This window comes from Humulus lupulus, chromosome 7, assembly GCF_963169125.1.
Source record: "Humulus lupulus chromosome 7, drHumLupu1.1, whole genome shotgun sequence".
NCBI lineage: Eukaryota > Viridiplantae > Streptophyta > Magnoliopsida > Rosales > Cannabaceae > Humulus > Humulus lupulus.
In genome coordinates, this window is record NC_084799.1 from 75,935,629 (window position 1) to 75,951,588 (window position 15,960).

General features: G+C 35.4%; 4 protein-coding genes across 5 annotated transcripts; 3 read left to right on the forward strand and 1 right to left on the reverse strand.

The window, feature by feature from the left end:
• The first annotated feature begins 2,082 nt into the window (after positions 1 to 2,082).
• Positions 2,083 to 4,934, forward strand: LOC133788311 (probable L-cysteine desulfhydrase, chloroplastic). Its single transcript, XM_062225744.1, has 2 exons — positions 2,083 to 3,621; positions 4,590 to 4,934. The coding sequence occupies exon 1, from the start codon at positions 2,244 to 2,246 to the stop codon at positions 3,615 to 3,617; it is 1,374 nt and encodes a 457-aa protein (XP_062081728.1). The 5' UTR covers positions 2,083 to 2,243; the 3' UTR covers positions 3,618 to 3,621; positions 4,590 to 4,934.
• Positions 4,935 to 7,795: 2,861 nt separating this feature from the next.
• LOC133788314 (uncharacterized) lies at positions 7,796 to 8,840 on the forward strand. Of its 2 annotated transcripts, none has more exons than XM_062225747.1 (2): positions 7,796 to 8,031; positions 8,158 to 8,840. In XM_062225747.1, exon 2 carries the CDS (start codon positions 8,247 to 8,249, stop codon positions 8,679 to 8,681), a length of 435 nt encoding a protein of 144 aa, XP_062081731.1. In that variant the 5' UTR covers positions 7,796 to 8,031; positions 8,158 to 8,246; the 3' UTR covers positions 8,682 to 8,840. The 2 variants fall into 2 exon arrangements, with proteins under 2 accessions (XP_062081731.1, XP_062081732.1); XM_062225748.1 differs by having other exon boundaries at positions 7,800 to 8,031; positions 8,235 to 8,840.
• Positions 8,841 to 10,327: 1,487 nt separating this feature from the next.
• Positions 10,328 to 11,455, forward strand: LOC133788313 (uncharacterized). Its single transcript, XM_062225746.1, has 2 exons — positions 10,328 to 10,675; positions 10,759 to 11,455. The coding sequence occupies exons 1-2, from the start codon at positions 10,508 to 10,510 to the stop codon at positions 11,209 to 11,211; spliced, it is 621 nt and encodes a 206-aa protein (XP_062081730.1). The 5' UTR covers positions 10,328 to 10,507; the 3' UTR covers positions 11,212 to 11,455.
• Positions 11,456 to 12,044: 589 nt separating this feature from the next.
• On the reverse strand, positions 12,045 to 14,189 carry LOC133788312 (succinate dehydrogenase subunit 5, mitochondrial). Its single transcript, XM_062225745.1, has 4 exons — positions 13,929 to 14,189; positions 12,932 to 13,242; positions 12,653 to 12,838; positions 12,045 to 12,309 (listed from the first exon to the last, which is right to left on the reverse strand). Exons 1-4 carry the CDS (start codon positions 14,098 to 14,100, stop codon positions 12,253 to 12,255), a joined length of 726 nt encoding a protein of 241 aa, XP_062081729.1. The 5' UTR covers positions 14,101 to 14,189; the 3' UTR covers positions 12,045 to 12,252.
• Positions 14,190 to 15,960: the final 1,771 nt, after the last annotated feature.

Consider the following 15,960-nt stretch of genomic DNA (forward strand, 5'->3'; position numbering starts at 1 on the left):
CTCCCTTAATTGCGATGTGAGAGGCAACATCATCTGGAGCATTCCTTCGAGTGGTCACCATGACTATTTTCCAAGTTTCCCTCTCTCAATGAAAGCACCCAAATGTTGACTGTCTTTTTCGTTGCCAACTTAATTTGAGAGATTAAAGGATAAACAGGGAAATACACAAGGTTTTAGGTGGTTCAGGTTATAAAAGAACCTAGTCCACAAGCCTCTATTATTTAGTGAGCTTAAAGCTTGTGATAGCAAGCTTCAATGGTGATTCTTAAGTAGCGTATATATTCCACTGAGTATAGAGTTTCTCTCTCTAAAAAACGGAACCATTTACAAGGAGATACCCAAGCCCTATTTATAGAGTTTGGGATCATTAACACTAATCACCTCTCATAAATATTAGGATATTAATGTTAAGTTAATACACAAAGGGTTGTGTTACTGTAACGCCCCACGTCACTATGGTTGTTTTCTGGAATGATGACTGGCCCTGCAAACTAACACGAGTCTTTCCAGCGTGCTTTGTCCTCCAGGTCAAACACGCTTAACTTTGGAGTTCTCAAGTGATGGGATACCGAAAAGAAGATGCATCTTGTTGGCATAGGTAGTACCCATCAATTCATTTAAGCCATCTTCAATTGTGTAGTCTCATACCTACACACCTTAGAATCATCACACTTGACCTTCCCCAGGCGATGTGGAATTGCATAGCTTTTACCCGGTCTTTCCCCCTGTGGATCACGGGATTCTAACTATCACAGTTACAATAAAGACTATGGCCCATGCAGATTCTACGAGGCCCATTGCAGAAAGTCACACACCAACTTTATGGGGAACATAATTGTGACTGTTAGGGTGCGATGCACATTTGCCCATGTCAGGTGGTGTTGTGGGAAATGTCGATTGTCAAATGTACGAACTCGACACCACTAATCGAGGATCACCAAAAGTTGTCATATGATCCTTTCAAGGCCCACACTTGCAGTGATTGACACCTAGCATTACTCCTAGGCCCGAGGACTAGAGTCCTGGACTTGGAGAATGGCTAAGTTAGAAGGAGCCCTATGGGCGTGACCTCATTTGGAGACATCCTTACCCAAAGCCAAGACCCGAGCCAAGACCTCGGGTTGTGGCCTCACCTGTGGGTATTCATACTTCGAATACTGGCCTGAAACGTGGTCTCCCAGAAGACATCCTCGTTTATGTGAATACCTCAGGACATAGCCTCACCTGGAGACCTCCTCAATTGGGCCAGACTGGACTACATCACGGAACTCGCATCCCGAGGACTCTGAGGCTCGTCACTAATTACTCACAATTTTCATATGTCAAATGAAAAAATAGCAGTTGAATTGATTTTCATATATTTTTTATAATAAAAATAGTAGATGTAGTCCGATTGGAGTTAACCGAAGCCCCTCTAATAGTGGGCAAAAGAAAAAGAAAATACCAAAATTGAAGTGATAGAAAATGAAATTGATTTGGTGATACAATTGTCAACCATGAAACAGTGAATGATTTTTTTTTTCTTTTCAAAATAAACAGCCATTACTTGATTGAGATTTGAGATTATTTTGTAGTTTGCACTGGACACGTAATGTGATAACTTTCTCAAAAGTGAAGAAGATAAACTAAAAATCACGTGAGCAGCAGAAAGAAGGAATGGGAAGGTCACGTGCGTGTAAATATTGTGGTGTATGCGGTAGATATTTATTATATTTTATAAAAATAAATGCGAGTATGACTGTAATACCGTATGACAGAGAGAGAGAGAGAGTACTTTACTGTAATTCAGATAATGGTACCTCCAATGCCATTGCTTCCCACTTGTCCTGAGTCTCCTGACTCCAACGCTCCATTTCTTTTGTCCCTTTTTTCTCATCCAACAAAAAAATAAAAATATTAATCTTAAATAGTAATATTAATGATAAAAATAAGTTCTAAACGCACCAATTTTGGCTTTTCTTTCTCATCCAACAAAATTAAAAACAATTCACTAATAAACAAAACTCAAAAAATATTAGCAATCTATTTTACTTAAAACCCCTTACTTTATTCTCTAATTCATTTCACTGTGTTGAGACATGTAGAACTTTTCAATCTCATCCTTCTATTCCATTACCGTAAAACCTCACCAATCATACCCTTACACAGTTACACCCTTTTCATGCTCACCATCATCCTCTTCCTCGGCCTCTCCGAACCCTAATTCTCCAATCCTCTTCAACTTTTTTCTTCTTTCATCTTCCATGGCTTCCTCGCCTCACAACCACCAAAACGAACATAACGACGACAACCACCATCTCGTTCTCAACGGCGACGGCAAAACCCATGTTACCAAAAAGCCCAGGCTATCTTCTTTCATCACAGAATCCGAAATTAGATCCGAGTTCGCTCACCATGACCCGGCTGTTGCCCGAATCAACAACGGTAGCTTTGGGTGTTGCCCGGCTTTCGTCATCGAAGCCCAGAGAGTATGGCAGCGCAGGTTTCTGGCTCAGCCTGACGATTTTTACTTCAACGGACTCAAGAAAGGGATTCTTCATTCCAGGACCTTAATTAAGGGCTTGATCAACGCCGAACACGTGGATGAGGTCTCCATCGTGGATAACGCCACCACTGCCGCCGCTATCGTCCTCCAGCAGACCTCCTGGGCCTTCTCCCAGGGAAAATACGACAAAGGAGACGCCGTAGTTATGCTCCATTACGCTTACGGTGCCGTCAAGAAGTCCATCGAGGCTTACGTCACACGGGCCGGCGGGCACGTGATTGAGGTGCCTTTGCCTTTTCCTGTGAACTCGAATGAAGAGATTGTCACTGAGTTTAGAAGAGCTTTAGAGAGAGGCAAGGCTAATGGTAAGAGGGTTAGACTCGCTGTAATCGACCATGTCACCTCAATGCCTTGTGTGGTAATACCCATTAAAGAGTTGGTCAAGATTTGTAGGGAAGAAGGTGTTGACCAGGTTTTTGTAGACGCTGCTCATGGTATTGGGTGTACAAGGGTTGATATGAAAGAGATTGGAGCTGACTATTATGCTAGTAATTTACATAAATGGTTCTTTTGTCCACCTTCTATTGCTTTGTTGTATTGTAGAAAGTCTCCCAAGGTTGTAGATTTGCACCACCCTGTTGTGTCTCATGAGTATGGTAATGGATTGGCTATAGAAAGTGCTTGGATTGGAACAAGGGACTACAGTCCTCAGTTGGTGGTTCCTTCGGCTTTGGAGTTCATCAATAGGTTCGAAGATGGTATAGAGGGGATTAAGAAGAGAAATCATGAGGAAGTTGTTAAAATGGGGAAGATGTTGTCTAATGCGTGGGGAACCCATCTTGGGTGCCCTCCTGAGATGTGTGCAAGCATGATAATGATTGGCTTGCCTGCTTGTGTAGGGATTTCTAGTGAGAAAGATACTATGAAGTTGAGGACCCATTTGAGGGAGGAGTTTGGTGTTGAAGTTCCTCTTTATTACCGGGCTCCTAAAGATGGAGAGATTGGTTCCATAACTGGGTATGCTCGCATTTCACATCAGGTGTATAACAAAGTTGATGACTATATTAAATTCAGAGATGCCGTTAACAAGCTTGTATCTGATGGCTTCACTTGCTCTCTTCTCTCCACATGATGAGGTATGCTCTGTTTCATCCATTCTTCAATACAGTTGTGGAGATGAAATGAATTTGCATTGATAAAATTAAAACGGAAATTTGATTATTACAATTTTTCTGATTTAGTATGTCGTATGAACATGGATGATGTGTAATTGTCAGCATAAAAAACTGTCATTTGAATCTTTATGCGTTATCTCGTTGAATTGTTCATGAAATGATAAAATTTCCCTCTTCGGGATTGCCCATTATGATTATATTAACACTCACCACTAGAGATCGAAAGTGGCGAGGAAAATTTCTAGGCTATCATGACTGAATTGTACAGGTTTTAGATTAATTTTTCGTTGTAGCCCTATCATATGGTCCACATAAAAAAAAGATTACAGTTGGAAATCCGAACTATTTTCAAATAAACTCTCGTAAGATACTTACCTTTTGGCAACAAACAACCATCACACGTCAATCATCATTCTCTAAGCAATGAATAGTGGGACACAAAAATTGACAAAGAAAAATAGGAAAATTTAATCATACATGTGCTTTGTCATTTGAATATTCAATTAAAGCTGACTGTTCTGGGCTCCATTTGTATTCAACATGAGTATGAAGTTTTACAAGGTCCTTTGTTTGCAAGGTATTTCTCTAGACATTTTCCTACTGTTCATGACATGCAAGTGAAAAATCTGTCTTTATATAGTTTGTATCTCCCCACCTTCAATGCTCAGCTAAACTACAGTAGGTGTACCATATATATTAGATTAGGCTATAACCCTGGAGTAGTAGTCCATGATTACCATTCGGCCAAAAAGAAATGAGCATTTGTATATTGACCCGACTACCGGAACTGGAAAAGACGCAAAATTCTTGAGAATTTGAAATGTGTATGAATCCAAATTCGCTACTTGCATTTGCAAGAAGAAAGCACACACGAAAGATTTTGTTACTTGTATGTTGCCATTGACATGTGATTTTCGGTTTATCTGTAGCTCAATGAGGCATGAAGAAGTCTTTTGTATGAGAATAACAGCCATGTTTCTCTGCATCATTTGGTTGCAATGGTTTCGGTACCATTAAAGCCAAGATCACTGGCAGAGAAATTGAACTGCAGAAGTGCATGTTTATGGGCTGAAATAATTTTCTTTTTTATTTTCTAGAGATGATAACTAGTCCGTCGAGTTGACCCACCGTAGTTTTGTTGTAAAAATGTTTCATAACTACTTGTAAGTGCATGCTGCTTTGGAGACTGAAATAAGACTTATTCAGTGTACAAATAAAGCCTGACCTAATTAAAGATCGTGATTTTAAAAATGTCATCCCTTAAATGCCTTGAATTTTTCGTTGTTTTGCTGTCCATATTATTCTTGTTGTATTTTATATCTAGATATGTAACTTGAAACGCTACATTTGAATGACTTGAGTGGTAAGAGAAAATAATCATATACTATATTGTAATTTTTTTTTGGAACAGTCGATTAATGAATGTCACGTAATTGAGATTATTTTCTTTAGTTTTAAGACAAAGCTTATTGGAACTAGAAAGGTTGAGAACAATAATATTAATATCTAAAACTAGCATTATTGTTCTGATAAATAAAAAAACACTGCATTAGTGAATAGCATAAACGTGTAGGGGTGTTAAATGGATCGTATTAGGATATAAGTATGACTATTAATCGTACTTGACAACTTGTGATTGCTGAGGGGCACTAATGGTGTTCATCCATTCTTAAAAAAAAATGAAATGCCTAGCCTTCCAACATCCCATTAGCAATAAATAATATTTTTCTTCATTTAAAAAAATAATATATATTGAATTACACTTGCAAATAACTATATAAATGTAGTTATATGTTTTTCTTTTGACATCAATAAATGTGTAACATTTTGATGCAAATTATATGTGCTCATATTATTACTCTTTTACTATAACTTGATAAATCTCAACACCAATGTTTCACAGATTAATGTGTGATCCCAATAACATCCTAACATCGAAGGTAAAAAAAAAAAAAAGAAATTTTTACAAAAAATAATACTTAATTTTGCTAAAATAAATTACATTTTTCTGTCAAACTATTTTGTTTCTTTTCAATTTTACACATAAATTTTTACATTTTTAGGGTTTTTTTTATTATTGTTTTCACATATTTTTTAGATTTATTTTGAGTTGATGTTTAGTTGTTTTGATATATATATTTTTTTTTATTTATTTATTTTATAATAAAAAACTTGAGTACGTATTTTAAAGAAAAAAAATATATTTAAGAGAAAACTAAAAAAAAAACAAAACAAAACCATTAGAGGTGAATGGGGCATATTGTTATCATTAGAATTGGCAATAAAAATAATAGATTGGAAAAATAACCAACAAAATAGTTTATTTAATGATAGAATGTGATCTTTCAATAATAATAGATTGTTTGATTATGACATATTCTTCATAATAAAAATAGATACTAGATATTTTATTGTGAGGAATGTTAGACATAACATAAAAGAATAAGGTATTATGGTCTCCATCCTTAAGCCATTTCAATCAAAGACTTCTGTCTTTCTAAAAAAATCTGACTTTTTTCTAAGGAATGTAGAGTGTTAGGCTAAAAAAGCCATCAAACACATAATGAGCAAATGTTTCCTTCTTAAATAAGTCATCTTAAAAACAATCAATGAGATATGATCTTAAATATTAGAGTTTTCTTTTTTCTTTCTTAGTCACTGTAATTCTTTTACACATTTAAAGCATAAGTTACAAATATGTAACTATTGGTTACCAGACTTATAACTCCCACACTTATATTACAAGAATTTTGTAACTCATTGTGAATGTTACAAAATCTTTGTGATAACACTAATATTTTATTTATTTAACCAATATCATATTATTTAAAATAATATAACAAGATTTAGCTTCCTCCAACATGAGGTGCATTGAGTTTTTGTTTCCTTTGTATTTTTATATTAAAAATAGTTTTTTTTTTTTTAAAAATAGTAAAAAAGTCTCTTGATTGTTTTTGTTATACCTAACTAGGCATTTTAAAAAAAATACTCTGGCTCAATCATTATCAAAAAATGATGTGGAAGAATATTTAAGCCAAGAGAAGAAGCGGCCACGATTATGGATGTAAACGGGGCGGGGACGGGGATGGCTCCCCAATCTTCGTCCTTAGTCGGGGTCGGAGCCCCAATGTGGGTATTCCTTTAATAAAAATATTTAATTTCTTTTCTAAAATTAATAAAATAATTAAAAAATAATAAATTACACCAATAAGAAATATATATTTTTATATAAATTATTATATTATATATTTTAAATAATATTTATCTTAAAAATATAAATTAAAATAAAATTATAATGTAACAGGGTTCGGAGAAAGGTCATGTCCCCATCAACATCCCTAGCCACAGTGGCAGTGACATCAAAAGCAACGACAAGTGTAATATCAAAAACAAAGATGATTGTGCTAAAAACTTAGGGGGTGTTTGGCACCTTAATTAAAAAACTGTTTTTTGTTTTTAAAAGCTAAAAACTGTTTTCTGAAAACAAGTGGGGGTGTTTGGCATTGTTTTCAGAAAACAATTTTTAAAAACAAAGTTACGAAAAACAGAAAATTTTGAGAACAACAAAAAGTTGTTTTCTGTTGTTCTCAAAAAAATTTTCATAACTTTACTTCTTATTTTTCATCATTTTTTCTTTCAAATTATTTTATCTCATTATTTATTACAAACTTTTAAAATATTTTTCTCTTTGTAAATATATTTGTTAATTTTTTTATTTAAGATTTAAAAAAAAATAAAACTAAAAAATTGTTTTTAGAAAACATTAACCAAACACCTCTTATTTTTTGAAAACTACAAAAATAGTTTTCTGTTATCATTTCTGAGAACAAAATTTTGAAAACAAAAAACAGAAAACAATGCCAAACAGACCCTTAATTTTCCTCGTGAAAGCCTTTTATCGAACATGACTTGAATTAAATCTTACGAGGAAAAGTTGAGAAAATATAATCTGGCATGTTGATGGACTTGGTCCGTGAGAGTGAAAGTGCGTAATTTCACATAATCTTGTATGATCTTTAAAGAGAGTTTACAATGCGATTAATCTCAATTGACAATTTTGAATGATTAAAATTATTTTGTATACATAAATTATTAACAGTGACCAATGAGAATTGACCATTTAATGGGTCCATATTAGATTATCTAGCCTCCAGTACAGATGATCCCAAAAATTGCTTCATTCCATTCTTCCCCAAAACACTCACAATTAGCCAGACCTCGTCCTGTAATCAACTCTCAAGCATAAAAAATGCAGAACTGATTACATAATAGTTCGACGAACCATAACCAATCACATTTCTTGCTTCTGCCGCCAATTAAGACTTTAAAGAATTAACAAAAGAAACTGGTCTAACTCCAATTACTCCTCCGGTACGTCCTCAAATTTGAAAACTAGGGTTGTTAATTTGATATTAAAATCATATATATTTCAATAGTCGCCGTATTCAATTACTAATTGCAGTTTATTTTTTATTTTAAAAAAAAAACTTGATTCAGCTATGTAGCAAATGAGATTGAAGTAATGATGATTCTTGATTAGATTTTGTTCTAAGCCATTTTATTCACAATCCCAGCCAAAGAGAGAGATGGGTTATGATCCTGGTTCAGCAGAAGGAAGAATAAGCCCCCATTGGAGCGTCTTTGATGGTGTTAAAAATTTCCCAATATCCCCAGAAGCTCTAATGGTAGACATTAACTCTGCCATATGTAATCTCGAGTTTTCACGGGCCACGGTTCTGTTGGAGTCACGGTCACCATCTTCTTCTTCTCCTTCTTCTTCTTCACCTTCTAAAAAGAAGAGCTGTGATGCGAGTAAAGTGGTTGAGCAATACGATGCTCGAATGGCTGATGAAGCGTTTACGGCAGGGTGTGCGGCTTTCAATGCAGGCAAGCATGATGAGGCTCTTCACCATTTGAACGTTTCTCTTTCCAAGTGCCCACCTTATCAGACCTCCGCCGTTACTAAACTTCAGTCTCTTATCTCTATAACTTCAAAGCAACTCCTGAAATCCACCAAATGATGACTTATTGGTTTGTCAATTCTCTACTTTCTAAACACTTATTCTTGGATGTTAACTCAAGTGTTTAAGTTCGTGTGTGTGTGTGTGACCAAGTTCAAATCTTGGTGTTTTGTATTGTATTCGACATCTACATGAAATTACAGGATTTTTTTTACTGGATATGCTGCTTGTTGATTCATAATGGTAAAAAAGTGTGTTAGTTTCTACCAAGTCCTTTTAGCAGAATCTGGTTTCTTGATTAACTCTTCACTTAGTCAGCTAACTTTTTGTTGGAGATTCACGTTAATATACCTGTTGGTAAGTGGTAACAGTGTTTTAGCCAAATTCAGCTTTGGTCAAATCGGTATAAAACGGTACTGGGCTTAAATTTGGTAACAAATTACAGGTACTGATAGCAGATATCAGTTTATATTGATTTTCAAATTACAAGGACTCACATAAAGTATCAAAATTGTATTTTGTTAAAACACATATTAACAAATGAGTATACTCCTAATTTATTACGGTAAGTTATAGGTAATTTTGAAAAAAATTGGGTAACTATTAATTTGTGTAAAGTCCAACAAGTTTTACAATTCTAAAAATAGGTAATATTTGAGTATACTCGTGTGGTTTTGGAAGAGTAAAGTGCGTGACACTAAAAAAGTGTTAAGAGTCGTGAAAAGAGTGAAAAGAGATAGCCAATGGGTGTTTTGAGATTCAGGTAAAGAGATTGAGAAAGTTTTGAATATAAGTAATATTGAAGTTATTAGTGAATTAAATCTCTCTCTTTTTTTTTATAATTATTTTTGCTGAACTTGAAAATTCTCTATTTTCCCAACACTTTTGTTAGTTTTGTATGTCTATAATTGTTGCCTCTTGATAAAAAAAGAAATGAAAAATTTGGTGTTTTACCAGAACGGAATAATGTTTCGTGTTGGTTATGACTGATTGAGTTGCATTATAACATTACTTCTCCTTGTACAGAAACTTTATTTTATACAATGGAACATGACTTTTTTATTGGCTGCAATTCCGTTCATCTGATCGGTACTGTTGAGTGATATGCAATTTTCATAGCCTTGGTCTTATTACGATCCATAAAAAGTGGTGTAGTTTCAAGTATAATATAAATCATTAAGCATTACATTCAAGCTCCTTTTTATAAGAAATCAGATATGCCAGTGGGGATAAGGCTACCCTGCAAATCAATAGTTCACCTTTCCTGTTATATTATGTGCTATTTCTTTTTCTGGGCTAAGCACTTTTCTATTAGATAAGTCTTTGTTCCATGAAAGTGAAAGTGGGGCCCAGATGCGTAGTGGCTGCTGTTTACTTGTTTGTTTCTAATATTATCCTCTTAAAAAAAAATTGTATCTAATATTAACCTCAACGGAAGGAGTATTATTTTTAGCATATTTGTCCAATTGCATTATCAAATGGCAATCTTGGTTTGGTAATATGTCGTAGCTCAACCATAACTTTATCTTGAAGTGAACCACTGAAAACTACAGAAATAAGCCCTTAAGCAAAGAAAATCAAAGAAAGAAACAAAGTCAGTTTCTTAGTTTGATAATAGCGTTGATGCAAGAGTTTGAATCTTAAACCAATTTAAAGATTAGTTCATTTATAATTGTATATAAATATTTTTAACTTTGGCTTTACCCCAAAGGATAGAAGCCAAGCATTGTCAAATAAGATGCAAAGCCACTATCACATAAAGGTAAAGGAGGTCAAATTGGACATCAAAAAAGAGTTGAAATTATCTAACAAGAGTGCTGTATATATCTCAGTGCCCACAAAACCAATACCAATTCTCTTTCTCAACTGTCTTCCCAAAAAAAAAAATGACTGTCTGCTGTCATGAAGAGCAATCAAATCCTTCCAAGAGATGTAAATTTCTGGCTGCTTGTATAAAGGAAGCATTTTCCAATTGCCATAACTTTGGAGGACGGATTTCAACTCTAGGCCAAGATGAAGAATACCCAACAAGTGACTTTGATGATGAAGAAGAGGTACCAACTTTTCCAAACTCAAAAAAACTTAATTGGTGTTCTTTTTTCTGAATCTATTCTTTCATTTTTCTTGCTCATCTCAGGAAGTTGTTTCGGCAATTCGAAGCGGGGCAATAGAAAAGTTGAAGAAGAAGCCTATCCTTATGAGCTCAGATAGCTTTTCTTGGGTTTATTACTCTCCAATAACCAGACAACTATACATAAGCTCGAAAGGACTCGAACAGAAAGAGGGTGATAGTAATGAAGACTGTGAAAGAGAAGAGTTTTTATCAGTGAAAAGCTGTTTTTCTTGCTGTTCAAGTGCTGCGAGTAAAGACGTATTTCTTTCTGTCAAATCAAGTTTTTCTCGTTGTTCAAGTCTAAATGGGCTCGACTTGAAAGAGCATCAAAGGCGTTCGATAATTCAAGAGTTTTGTCACTGTGAAGGGTGGCCTTTTGGTCTCTGCCGTAAGGTTGTGTTGCTTCCTCCACTGCCCAAGTCACCCTCTGAATCGTGGTCATGGCATAAAGGCACTAAAATGGTTAAGCTAACTTAATACTTAGCTGCTGCTGAGAACTTTTTCTTCTCTAGTTTTCAAAATGTGTATCTTTTTTTGCCACTAAAGTTATATAAAATGCATTATGGGGGTTAAATTTTACAGTATGAACTTTAATTTTTAATTTTTTTTCTTCTCAATCGTATCTTCTTTTTAAGTTTTACTTTTTCAATGTATAAGAGAATCAAAGTTGGGTGATTCCGATTGAGTAATGGTTTCTAGTCGAACATTGTGGTCTTGCAAATGATGACATTGCCTTTCTTACAATGGTGGATGTGAGAGCGTGCCCACTCACATGAAAATAAAAAGCTTTCAAAAGTTGGCCAAGGGATACTAGTTTGACTTTGATCATGTAACAACATAGCAATTTAATTAAATCTTATTAGTTTTATTTTGGGTGTACTCAGAGGTCGTCATCACATAGAAGAAATTGCCTCAACCAGTCGATCAGCTACGATACACTAGCACTAGCACGAATTGTGTGACTTCGCAGCTATATTAAGGCATGGAATTAAGCAATGAGTACCCCCTGATTTTCAGGCATTAGAAGTCAAGACAGAAAGTTACTTCGCAGCAAATCTGTTGTGGGACACTCGGTAAAGATTTTCTCAAAGTTAAATATTTATTATAGTGCAAGAGATTAAGCTTGCAAATGAGATAAAATGATAAATTGCACAACTGTATTATGAATTAATGCATTTTGTTCTGAAATCCTCTACCGGGGACATCAGTGTATGCCCACTCGATGCTGCAGTGCAGCAGTGCAATAATAATACTCGGTACGATTCTAGATTATTATAATGAAAACCAAGGTGTTATGAATTCTATTATCGTTGACAAAGATGGGCTCTTATTGAACTCAACTGTTATAGATTGCATTATCGTTGACAAAGATAAGCTCTTATTGAACTGAACTGCTATCAACCTGAAAATTATGGCTTCTGAGGAAAGGATACATCGATCTTCCTCCAAATATTCAGAAACACGATTTCAAACACAAGAAAACCCACAACTATTTTGAAAATTGTCAAAGCTATGGAGTTAAGCTCTTTTCTCGACATATGACCCAGCAAGCCCAGAGGTTCCTAGAACTGATACCTGGATTAAGCACATGAAAAAATATTAGGGACCAAGCAACTAGCTTTCCAGGAATAAAAACCTCTTAATAGAAGCATTTCTAGTCACCTTTTCTAACTCCCACTATTTTTTTTTTAAAAAAAAAGTAAAAAACAGTAAGGGACGAATTAATAGAAAATGTAGGTTCGCAAAAACTAATACATCCTAAACAGCACTAATTTCTCCCTTGTACGACATTCTAAGGATTCTCATCTTGAACTCGTGGAGTGTCATAATGTTAGGACTTGAGAATTTGAGATAATATTATGCAAATGATACTTGTAAAGAAAGAAAACACCAAAGGTTTTCTAGATTTAATGAGTACCTTTCCCCAGTCAGAACTTAAGCCACCGCATCTCATCTTCAAGTATATCATCTTTGATCCCAGTTCTGTCTCCACTTTCTTTCGCAAATAGGTCTCATCAGGCCCAAATGCTTCCAAATAGGCATTGTAGCGACTGAAAATTGTTTGAAGTGCATTCGCATGCTCTTTTGACAAGGGCTTTATATTCTGCAAACAAGTTCAAACATCAAACTCATGAGTACGAGGACTACAAAATGTAGCAAATAATCAGAAAAATATACTTCGTGCACACAGCAATACCTCGCCACTCATTCCAACAGTGTCATCAAACTCCATCTTTAAATTCATGATGATCTCACCAAATTCCTCGGATGCTTCAGCAGCACGAAAAACATTTGTTAAAGCCTCCTTTCCAGCATTGTCATCGGTACTCTTGGACAACGCAGCCTTTACTTCATAGACAAGACTATTAGGGAGGTCATCCCAATTAGCAGCCAACAAATCCTTAAAAGCCCTATGTAGATCAGGGTCCGTTATGACAGGCAAGTGAGTTACATCTTCACTATAAGATCGTGTACTTCCCAAACCCAATGAAAGAGGAGACCTGCAATCTATATAGTTCAAAAAATAGGGGAAAACAAAGGAATCATTTACATAGAAAAAAAAGGAAAAATTTCGTGAATCTGACTAAGACAATGAACATGATGGTTACCAACAGCGTACTTCATAGCTACAAAGTCCATGAAATGTGAGAGTATAACTAAAATGGATTATGTATCACTGCATCATATTGATCTAACAGAAGTAGAAATAGAATCATATAAAAGCTAACACTCTCTAACTTAGCTCAGTTTTTAATCTTTAACTACATGAAATTGAATATGCATATGCTTGATATTTTTTTGATCTTCAATTATCTGAAGCGGGGCAATTGCACAGCATATTATGAGCCCACTAGCTTAGAATAAGGTTTAACCTATATCTATTTCTTAAATCTTGTTTTTGTATAAAAAGAAAAAAATCCGTACTGACAAGTATGAATTAATCATATCAAACATATAAAGCATAAACCCAGCTCAAAGCTCCTACGAAAATCCAAAATAAATATAACACTACAATTAATTGAAACTTGAGACGGAAAATTTTGATGTATGATTCTATAGAAGTAAACACAAACCCAAAAAATAATTTCACTCAAAATAAAAACTTTCTCGAGGAAAATTGATCTGCTAGAAAAAAGAAGCTATTGAAATCAAATGAAGCTTGGATTATGAATTAGAATAGAATAAAAAAGTACCAGAAGAGACGAGGGCGTGGCGAGAAGTAACTGAGGTGGGCGGGGATGAAAAATTGGGGAGGCATCGACCGGCGTAGTAATGGCGGAGCATTTGGTGATTGACGGCGGCCATGTGATAAGATCTACACCACAGTGAGCGGTACAGTGATCTGAGAGGTATCATCTTCTCCATTTTTCTCGTGCGAAAGAGGAAGAGAGTTGGGAAGGAGAAATAACAATGAGAAGTTTGGAACAAAGAAAATGGAAGGGCAAGATAGAAAGGGTAAAGTCGGAAGACTACCCGAGTGACGTGCCGTATCTTTATTTATTGTTTTTACGGAAAAAACTTTTATAAATTTTGGATTGGTTTTTGTAAAAGGGAAATTTGATAAATCATGCTTATATTAGCTTAATAATTAAAATTTGAACCAAAGTTAACCACCATATGATATCAATGCTCATCTTTCATTTAATACCAAAAATACCTCTCTCATAACACCTTTCCTCTCTATTCTCCCTCTTCCTCTCTACCTCTCTTCACCATACATTCTCTCTCATTCTCTCTTAACCATACGTTTTACACACAAGATTTTTATACTAAAATCTTGCAAGAAAGATACACATTTGGACATTGTGGATTGTTTGAGGAGAAACACCAAGCTTTGTGTTATTTTTGCTCATAGTGAAGAGATTAAATGGGTAAGTGATTTTCTTTGATTCTTGTTGTTGTTGGTTGCTTTTATGATTCATAATGCTGTTTAGATGTTGGATCTGTAGTTTGTTGGTATTTTTTGCTGTTTTTTGGGTGAAAATCGTGTTATGTGAAAATCTGCGTTTTCTTGGGTTCCCTGAGCTTTTTTCTAAATGCCCGATAGTGTCCGATAGAGACCCGATACAGGCACGATAGTTGTTGAGTTTCAAGGTTAGGGATGAAGGTCTGATGGCAACCCGATGGTTGCCCGATAGTTTGGTTACCCGATAGTTATAAAGGTACGATGGCTACCCGATGGTTGCCCGATTATTATTTTAAATCTATACACCCTTTTAAGTACGATAATGGATCGATAGTAGTCCAATATATGCCCGATTGTTATTACTAAGTTACTGCGGACCTAATAGTACGATGGTACATGATGTTACCCGATACTTGCCCGACATTAGTGTTTTAAGTGATCAAAAACATAAATAAAACTTTGCCCGATACCGCCCGATATGGCCCGATACTGGTACGATGCCAAAACATTTGAACTAAATTTCGACATTTTGTTGCCATTTACTGATTTTTTTTTCTTTGTACATGATAGGGTCAACTTTGTTCGCGTACTTAATGTATAATGGTGTTTGGGAGCGTGAAGGTAGAGATTGGGTTTTTAATGGAGCCGAAAATTTAACGTTCGAGTTGGAGAAGGACATAACTTACTCACAACTTGTTGAACTTTTGTACTCAGAGCTGGAGGTTGACAAAGTGCAGTATGACCTGAAATTAGAAGTGAATTATAAGTACATGAAAGGGTTAATGTATCGGCATGAACTTATAAGGAATGACAAGGGTGTAAGCTTATATTTGTCAATGCTTTTGAAGAAGCCAGATGAATTTGTTCCCTTTTTTGTGACTTTGGTGGAGAAGGATATCATTGTTGATCGTAATCCTCCACCAAGTACTGTTAAGGATACTCGTAGTGAGGTTGGGACTTATGTTCCAGAAACAAATCCGGAGGTGCTGGTAGCCACTGCTGTACCTGAATCAAACCCTTTCATACTGACAGTTGATCATGTAGCACAGATGTCATTTCATGATGATTTTCCTGATTGTCCTGACCTTGAAAATGATTTTGAGGGCAATGACGATTTTCTTGATTATCCTGAACCTGATGCTGATTTTGATTGCAATGAAGATGTAAGAGACAACCAAGAAACAGAGGTCCGTTCTCAAGCTTTGAGCCTGAGTCCACTGTCGTACCAAATACCGAGGCAAACAACATATAGAAGTAGACCCCGTAGAGAAGATCGCCAAACACCTGGTACTAGTAGTAGTCGTCCAGACGGAACAAAT